General features: G+C 43.4%; 3 protein-coding genes across 3 annotated transcripts; 2 read left to right on the forward strand and 1 right to left on the reverse strand.

Moving 5' to 3' along the window:
• Positions 1–1,003: 1,003 nt before the first annotated feature.
• LOC118745857 lies at positions 1,004–2,767 on the reverse strand. Its single transcript, XM_036479524.1, has one exon. It carries the CDS (start codon positions 2,765–2,767, stop codon positions 1,004–1,006), a length of 1,764 nt encoding a protein of 587 aa, XP_036335417.1.
• A 1,771-nt stretch (positions 2,768–4,538) lies between these two features.
• On the forward strand, positions 4,539–5,195 carry LOC118745858. Its single transcript, XM_036479526.1, has one exon. The coding sequence runs from the start codon at positions 4,539–4,541 to the stop codon at positions 5,193–5,195; it is 657 nt and encodes a 218-aa protein (XP_036335419.1).
• Positions 5,196–5,198: 3 nt separating this feature from the next.
• On the forward strand, positions 5,199–6,836 carry LOC118745859. Its single transcript, XM_036479527.1, has one exon. It carries the CDS (start codon positions 5,199–5,201, stop codon positions 6,834–6,836), a length of 1,638 nt encoding a protein of 545 aa, XP_036335420.1.
• The last annotated feature ends 2,487 nt before the right edge of the window (positions 6,837–9,323 follow it).

The raw sequence follows: 9,323 nt of genomic DNA on the forward strand, positions 1-9,323 counted from the left end.
AGGTGATCCAAAACTGTTGGCGTAAAATATTTAGTAATGTTGGACCTGCGTGAAGATTTGTTAGATGCTGAGAGACAATGATTCGCTGAGCTAGAATGCTGTCCTTTGACACGTTGATTGGATGTTTAGTTTCGACGTCACAGTGTGCATTCCTTAGTCTGCCGCCGACTCGGAGAATTGACGTTGAATCGATGAATGGAGAAAGCTTAGCAATTGAACTTTTAGTAGAAAGTTGTTTGTGCCTTGATAGTTGTTGTATCTCTTCGGAATAGTATTGCGCTTGAGACCACCGCACGCAATGCATGAGAGCCTTATAAATTTCTGCTGCAGTATAGCTCCTTGGAAAGGTAGTGTTGGTCTCGCGCCTTCTTTGGACAACACGATTCCACGCCGAAATTGTAAAAAGTACCTTGTTTAGTGTCGAGTAACGATTAAAAAGTAAATTGATGACATCAATCTGCTCAGTGGTCAGGAAAGCGAAGCAAGTATTTTTCCGTTCCTCAGCCGCAACTTGGCTGTTCATATAAGGTGCATTGTGAATGGAGCGCGGCCAGGTTTGCTGTGGCTGAGCAAGTCAAATGGGCCCGCGCTACCAAAGATTGCAATTCAAGAGCGTTTCTGGCTCCAGGCCACGAGTAGCCACATCTGCTGGATTGTCTGCTAATACCACGTGTTGCCATGATGGGCGAGGGATGGATTCGATAATTTCGGCAACCCTGTTGGCAACATATGTTTTCCAGCGCCGTGGATGTGAAGATAGCCAGCCGAGTACAATCATCGAGTCTGTCCAAGCTTTGCATTCAATATCGCGGAGCTCCATTGCGCCTTTGACCGCCTTGAAAAGTTTTGCAAGTAACAACGCGCCCGCCAGTTCTAATCTGGGAAGAGACTTCTGCTTCAGTGGAGCAACCTTTGTTTTGGCAGTGAGCAGGAACACCTTGGCGCCCTCAGCTGTTGGAATGCGGCAGTATACTGCAGCTGCATGGGCCATCTGTGAAGCATATTAGAAACCACAAAGCTGGAATTTATCTCTGGGGCTAGTGTGTACCCATCGCGGAATTCGGAGCGAGTTGAAGCAAGCATAGTTCTGCCGAAATGTAAGCCAGCTCTGCGATAACGCGACGGGAATATCGTCGTAGATTTTGGACGACTCCGATAGGATAACTCTTTTGGTGCAGGCATTGACGACTGGCGCGACTTTGAAGGTAAAACAGTCCTTGAGTGGTTGCCATTGCAGGCCTAGAATCTTCAGACTGCTCTCGGTATCAATTTCAGCTATGTCCACATCAGACGTTTGCATATCAACATTTTGAATTATGCTGAGATCATTTGAAACCCATTTTGAGAGCGGGAAACCCCTAATAGCAAGCGTCTTGGTGATGTCTGCTTTTAAGTTGATGGCTTCTTCTACGCTGGTTGCGCCTGCAATGAGATCGTCAACATAAAAGTTATTTTTGATCATAAAACCTGTTTGAGGCTCATCAGCATCTTTGCCCGTAGCGTAGAGGCAGCGTGTGGCAAGGAATGGCGCGGTAGCTGTTCCATAGGTGACAGTGCGGAGTCTATAGTGTGATATTGGTTGAGCAGCGCTAGTTCTCCACAGGATGCGTTGATAGTCCCTGTCGTCATGGTGAACAAGGACTTGTCGGTACATTTTGACAATGTCGCCACAGAGGCCGATACGATATCGTCTGAAGTTCAGCAATAACGATGTTAAATCACGCTGGATGGTAGGGCCCACTGCAAGTAAATCGTTCAGAGCTGCACCTGAAGCTGATTTGGCGGATCCATTGAATACCACTCTGCATTTAGTTGATCTGCTATCAGGCTTTAAAACTGGATGGTGCGGTAGATAGAAAACCTTTTCACAGCTCTTGTTGACCTCAGAGGCAGGGATTTTTTCCATATGTCCCAATGCAATGTATTCCTCCATGAAGGCCTTGTATTGATTGAAAAGAGATTCATCGCGTTCAAAGCGCCTTTCAAGACTTGCAAACTGCTTGCGAGCCGAAGTGTAAGAGTCACCTAGGCGCGGTGAATCATCTCGGAAAGGGAGTTTTACAATATACCGACCAGCATCATCGTAGCCATGCGTTTTTTGGAAATGATTCTCGCAAAACTGTTCTTCCGGAGTATAAAGTTTTCTCAGCACTTGCGGCTCGTTCTCTGTTTCCCAAAAGCGACGTGATGCTTGATCAACTTTGAAGTCATTAATTGAGGCAGTGACAGAGTATGAACAGATATCTTCCCCGCCGTTATGCACTTTGCCAGCAAGTACATAACCAAAGATAATATTTTGGATGGTTGAAAAGCCTGTGCTGGTAAATTTTCCATCAGTAAGAAAGTCGAAGAAATGTTGTGGGCCAATGAGAACATCTATTGGCTGAGAGATAAGCGAACCGTCGTCTGCCATGTTCAGGTTTGGTGGAAAACTGCAATGAGACATATTGACCGGATCTGACTTATCTTGGTGTGAAATGCGATTCAGAATAAAAGCATCAATGTTGACTGACACGTTGCTGTCGAAACGTGATGTGAGCTGCAGTGATACGATACCTCTTGTAATAACTGATTTTGCTTCTCCAATTCCACCAACCTTGATGCGCCCGTTTCTACGCGAGAGCCGCAATCGTTGGACTATATCTTCAGATACAAATGTTCCCATTGATGCTGAGTCCATCAGCGCCTTGCAGACCGTCGCTCCGGTGGTATTGGTGTTTGAAGCTTTCACGACCGCTGTAGGAAGCGCAACCCTTTGATTCACCATATTACTTTGTATTGAAAATGTGGATAAGGGAGGCTGACTGTTTGATGTTTCACCTCTAGAGGGGGCATCTATGTGAAGGCATGAATGATGTTGTCGTCCACATAGGTGGCATTTTTGCTTAGAGGTGCAATTGCTGACTCTGTGCTCTCCGGAGAGGCAATTGTAGCACAAGTTATGATTCTTCACGAATTCTCGCTTTTGAGTTACACCCAGCGATTGGAATTTAGGACACTTGTAAAGATGATGCGCACCATCGCAGCTGGCGCACGTTGCAGGTGTTTGATTAGAATCTGTTGCTATGAAACAGCGAGCACGAAAAGAAGTCGAAGCGCCGCTCTTATACGATTGCATGCACTCAAGAGCTGACCATCTTTTGTTTAAAAATTCTATAAATTCTTCGGTTTTTGGATGATCCTTGGACCGTTTGTCGCTTTCTGCCCATTGGCGTTTTGTGTCATCATCCAACTTTTTTAATAGCATGTATATTATCCAGGGATCTCGGCTTTCTGCATCTGCTCCTAACGATTTCAGCCCTCTCAAGATGCAGTCTGTGTTATCAGCTAGCGTGCGGATTGCCACAGCTGACGGCTCAACTACGCTTGTGAGCTCGAAAAAAGATTTTATGTAGGAGATGATTATGGGTTTTTGCTTGTCATACCTCTTGTTATTAAATAAGAGAAGTCGACATATTAATATTGCATTGGCTTTATTCAACAGGGTATTAATTTTCGCTTGCATTCTTTTATGCGTAGCGTGCACTTTATGCCTTTTATTGTTTTCTTATAGCCAAATAATTTGGCATGTGTCAAGTTACATATAAGACATTGTTGATTAATGCACGCAAATGAAAGTAGACGCAAAATGTGGAATATGCTTATGTCAACAAAAACGTGGGAATAAAGCATTTGCATTAATTATGCTTATGTAAAGCAAAACGTGAGAATAAAGCCTTTACAATAATTTTGCTTACTGTCCAAAGTTTTTATGCCCTTATTATTTAGCTACGTAAGCATTTAGTTTGTATAAAAACGTAATCATTAATTCAATAAAGATCACTTGAAAGCAATCAAGCAAACAACAGTGTTCGAACTTGGCGTAATCGCTATTATTCTGAACATTCTGGTGCCCCTGTGAAAGGACATTCAGCTTAAACAAGGCCAGTGCAGCAGTTTAAGGAGCCACAAAACTAATCTAAAAGAAGAAAAATGGATCGTTTCGAGGATTTGGCCAGACAACAAAGAGAAACGGGCGGCAATATCGAATCAATTGTCCGAAACTTTAAAAAGGACCCGCAATCCAGGAAGCAGTCAATCAGCTATTACGAAGAGCGATTAAGAAGACTGGACAGCGAGTGGTCGAAGTTTGAAACAACTGACAACAAACTTCGACTGCTTAAAAACCCCCAGCTGGATCACGACTACTTTACAAAGGACTACTATAACAATATAATGGAAATTGTAAATCAGTACAAGGAGATTTTCGAGTCCGCAGTGCTCCAATTGGCTCAAAACCCGACGAGAGAATTGCGCTTAACAACTAATGAAGGAAGTACGTACCAACATGATGCTTCAGCTTCAAAAGTCAACACAGAAGCACGGCATGATACTGGAACCACACAGGCAGCTTCCAACGAGTACACGAAACTAGTCCGCAGACAAGGGGTAATGATGGCCTCGTTGCGACGGTTACTGAACGACATCGTTTCACCACAATGTGTTCCAACAATAAACTGTGGGAAAATATAGAAGACATTCACTTCAGGATATATGAGATGTTCGACAACCCAACCGAGCAGGGCTACAAGGTCGATAACTTCATTTCACTTGAGGAAAAGGTATGGAGTACTTTGCAAGCAGCTAATAGTGACTCCCATACTGAGCAATCTTCAAACCAACTTCCGATTAAACTGCAATCCATTTCACTGCCGAAGATAATAATTCCAAAATTCGATGGCACCTATTTAAAATGGCAAGAATTTTATGACCTATTCTCGCAACTGGTAATAAATCAACCTCTTTCAAAAGTTCAGAAAATGTGGTACTTGAAAACTCACCTAGTGGGGGAGGCTGGAAATTTAATTAAACATTTCGCATCAACAGGAGAGAATTTTGATGCAGCTTGGTTCATGCTTCTGGAGCGTTACAACAACAAACGCTTGCTGGTGAGCAAGTTAGTACATGAGCTAACTACTACACCTGGAAGCACATCAATGGACAATGTCAAAAAACTGCATGACACAACACAAGAATGTCTATTAGCATTGCAAAATTTGCAGATAGACACATCAACATGGGATCCACTTCTGCTCCCCCTTCTACTAAAGAAACTGGATCAACCGACTCGTTTGCGGTACGAACAATCATTATCAAAGCCACGGGAGGTACAAACACTCAAGGAATTCCTGCAATTTCTGGAGAAACACTTTTAATCCATGGAAGCGATGGGTGTCAAAGACAAATCTACAAGCTCAACTGCAAAGGTGTGCACTTCAGTCACATCCAAAGGTCATAGAAATGACACTTGCAGCATGTGCAAAAAGGGAAAACATCCATTATTTTCTTGCAAGGAATTTTTACAACAGTCTCCATCGGCACGCTTTCAGTTCATAAAAGGGCAGAAATATTGCCACAATTGCCTAAAACCAGGACATGGTTCTAAAAATTGTATATTAAGAAACTGTCTGAAATGCAACAAAAAACACAACACGCTGTTACATTTCGATGATTCAAAAAGGGATGTGAGCAAAGACATTACATCAGTAGCCACTCCAACACAAGGCAACGAATCGCAAAGTACTACACCATCCAGGACCAAATCAACGCCATCAAAAGACGAAGCAGCGTCACTTACCACCGCAAAGCACACAAAGTCAAACACGTATGTACTACTCAGCACTGCCATGGTGAAAGTTAGAGGAATCGGAACAGAAGTGCAGTGTCGGCCAATTCTCGATTCAGGCTCACAAGTTAATTTTGTGACTGAACGATTGGTTAAACGTCTTGGCATCTCAACTAAACCATCATCAATCTCCATTAGTGGCATCGGGTCAAGGAGCACTAAGATACAGCATCGAGTCAATGTGGCGCTACAGTCTCGGATCAACAACTTTACAACGCGGCTAGAGGCAGCGGTATTGCCTCAGATTATATCCCCGCAGCCGTCGCAAGAAATCAAGATCGACGAATGGCAAATTCCTGAGAACATCATGTTAGCCGATCCATCATTCAATCGTCCTGACAAAATTGATATATTGTTGGGGGCGGAATTCTACAACCAACTCATGGCAGCAGGGCAAATCAAACTGTCAGATGACCTACCCATTCTGCAAAATACAGTGCTGGGATGGACCATCGCGGGAAAAGTTGGTGGCAACTACATCTCAAATGCAATATGTGGAATCTGTACCAACGATGACATCAACTTAGATGCAGCCATTGCTCGATTATGGGAACTTGAGGACGTGGCAACTGTAAGAAAACAACATTCGGTAGCAGAAAAACAGTGCGAAGCTCATTTCGCACAACATACACTCATCAATGAAAATGGGAGATTCATGGTAAGGCTACCATTTCATGAAAATCCGGAGGCCTTAGGGGAATCCTATGGGATGGCGTATAATCGATTCCTGGCCTTAGAACGTCGACTGGCAAAATCGCTCCAGACAAAGAATCAATATGTACAATTTATGGAGGAATATGAGAACTTGGGGCACATGACGCAAGTGGATATTGATTCCATCAGTAAACCTAGGTACTTCATTCCTCACCATTGCATTGTGAGACCCGAAAGCCGCACTACAAAATCGTCCACTGGCATGTCTTTGAATGACCTCATGTATACCGGGCCCACTGTTCAGAGCGAGCTTTTCACCATTTTACTTCGCTTCCGTTTGCCCAGGTTCGTCTTCACCACAGATGTAGAAAAAATGTATCGACAGATGCTCATTCAACCGGACGAACGCAAATTCCAACTTATCATCTGGCGAAAGGATTCAAGCCTACCAATAAAGCATTATCAGCTAAATACAATCACATATGGGACAAGATCTGCTCCATATTTAGCCACCTAATGTTTGCAGAAAATTGCAAAAGAAAATGCATTACAATATCCTCTTGGTGCTCAGTTTCTGCAGGACAATTTTTATGTAGATGACGGAATCGGTGGGTCAGACAGCTTAACCACGACGATGGAAATCCAACAGCAACTGATACACATCTTAAAACAACGTGGTCTTAACCTAAGAAAATGGTGCGCCAATCACTCACAATTACTGCAAAATGTTAGCAGGGAGGAACAAGAAGTTGACATAGACTTTGACAATGACATCAAGCAAACTATTAAAACGTTGGGGTTAACATGAATGCCTAAGATGGATCGATTCTGCGTAAAGGTATGCCTAGGAAGCTGCAGTCTTGCAACTAAACGCTCAGTCAGCGCCGATCTTGCAAGGCTATTCGATCCGTTGGGGATACTAGCACCAATTGTAGTCATGGCAAAAATGTTTATTCAAGATCTCTGGCAACTGAAGCTGACATGGGATGAAGCATTACCAGCCGATTTGAATGAGAGATGGACAACATTTCGAAATGATTTGCAAAAATTGGACAACTTGCAAGTTTCACGGCACGTGTTTGAAGGATACATCCCAGCAAAAATTCAAATTCATGTCTTCTCCGACGCATCAGAAAAGGCATATGGTGCTGCGATTTACATTAGATACGAGCTGGATGACGAGTACAAGTGAGGCTGCTCTGTGCAAAATCTCGTGTGGCACCCTTGAAACGGCAAACTATTCCTCGGCTTGAGCTCTGTGCATCAGTACTGGGTGCTCAACTAACTACAAGGGTCAAATAAGACCTTAAGCTAGACGATGTGGCTACATGCTTTTGGACTGATTCACAAATCGTGTTGGCATGGATTAACTCATCCTCAGCATCATACCAAACATTTGTGGCAAACCGTATAGCTGTTATTCATGAGCACACTACCGCTGAACAATGGCGGCATATAAGCTCAAAAGACAACCCAGCTGACATTCTATCACGAGGACTGCCGCCGGGGAGACTAGAAACCTGCAATATGTGGTTTTATGGGCCAACAATCTTGCTTGGTAAAGAAGACACTTGGCCTTCAAAGTATTCCAAGGCATTATCAGTAATCGACGAAGGTATCAACATGGAACGGAAAGGGGTGACATCAGTCGCTGTTGCAACCACTGGACATGAAGGAAGCGTACTTTATAGCATTCGACACAATGGCTCTTTCAAAACATTACAAAGAGTGACAGGCTACATGCTGAGATTTATCAACCAGGCCAGAAACCAATCGCGGGAGTCAGACATTCCCTTGACCGTACACGAATTGGAAAAAGCGCTTGTGGTAATCGTTCGTACAATGCAGCAATCGGACTTTGAGGAAGAGCTTCAGCACCTTAAAAAATACAACGAAGTACGCAAAAACAGTTCTTTCCGCAGCCTGTCACCGTTTCCGGACAATAATAGTATCATCCGAGTTGGAGGACGTCTACAAGCATCAGAACTTGCATACGATGCCAAACACCCTATGCTAATTCCACATAACAATTCACTCGCCAAATTATTAGTACAAATGATCCATAAAGAAAACCGTCATTGTGGACCTCAAGCGCTCTTAGCTTACACAAGGCAAAGATTTTGGCCTATAAAGGGAAAATTGCTGACACGATCAATTGTGCTCAACTGAGTAAGATGCACCAAGGCTAAGCCAAAACTAATGAGTCAAATTATGGGGAACTTGCCTTCAACAAGAGTAACTCCAGCAAGACCATTCATCAACTCAGGCGTGGACTTCTGCGGGCCATTTTGGGTTCACTTCAAGATAAGGGGAAAGAAACCACAAAAGGCTTATGTAGCGGTATTTTGCTGTTTTGCCACAAAGGCAGTGCATTTGGAATTAGTCAGCGACTTAACGACGGATGTGTTTATTGGTGCCTTAAAACGCTTTATAAGCCGAAGAGGACATTGTCAAAATTTATATTGTGACAACGCAACCAATTTTGTAGGCGCGAAAAACCAGCTTTCTGAACTTACTGACGTTGTTTATGGAAATTCGTCACGAGAATCAATAGTAAAGCAGTGCAGCGGAAAGGGAATAAGATTTCATTTTATACCTCCTAGGAGTCCACATTTTGGCGGTTTATGGGAAGCAGCGGTAAAATCAGCTAAGCATCTACTAATAAGAAGCACCTCGACAGCGTCCTTAACGTATGAAGAATTGGACACGGTAATCATCGAGGTGGAAGGAATCCTAAATTCCAGATCAATCAGCCCAATGTCCGACAATCCTAACGATCTAACAGCTTTAACTCCAGGCCACTTCCTCATAGGAGAACCCCTTAATGCCCAAGTTGATCCAACGTCTAGGCCACAGCAAACAAATTTATTAACAAGATGGAAACTTGTTTCTCACCTCAAACGCGAGTTTTGGAATCGGTGGTCTTGCGAATATTTATCGGACCTTCAGCTGCGAAAGAAGTGGAAGACACAACACAACAACATCAACGTAGGTGACATGGTGA

Source organism: Rhagoletis pomonella, unplaced genomic scaffold (genome assembly GCF_013731165.1).
Source record: "Rhagoletis pomonella isolate Grant_MI unplaced genomic scaffold, Rhpom_1.0 Rhpom_scaffold_00009, whole genome shotgun sequence".
Lineage (NCBI taxonomy): Eukaryota > Metazoa > Arthropoda > Insecta > Diptera > Tephritidae > Rhagoletis > Rhagoletis pomonella.

Bases quoted from the DNA above. Each gene is read 5' to 3' on its own strand.
- LOC118745857 (XM_036479524.1), bottom strand. From the start codon at position 2,767: ATGGTGAATCAAAGGGTTGCGCTTCCTACAGCGGTCGTGAAAGCTTCA.
- LOC118745858 (XM_036479526.1), top strand. From the start codon at position 4,539: ATGTTCGACAACCCAACCGAGCAGGGCTACAAGGTCGATAACTTCATT.
- LOC118745859 (XM_036479527.1), top strand. From the start codon at position 5,199: ATGGAAGCGATGGGTGTCAAAGACAAATCTACAAGCTCAACTGCAAAG.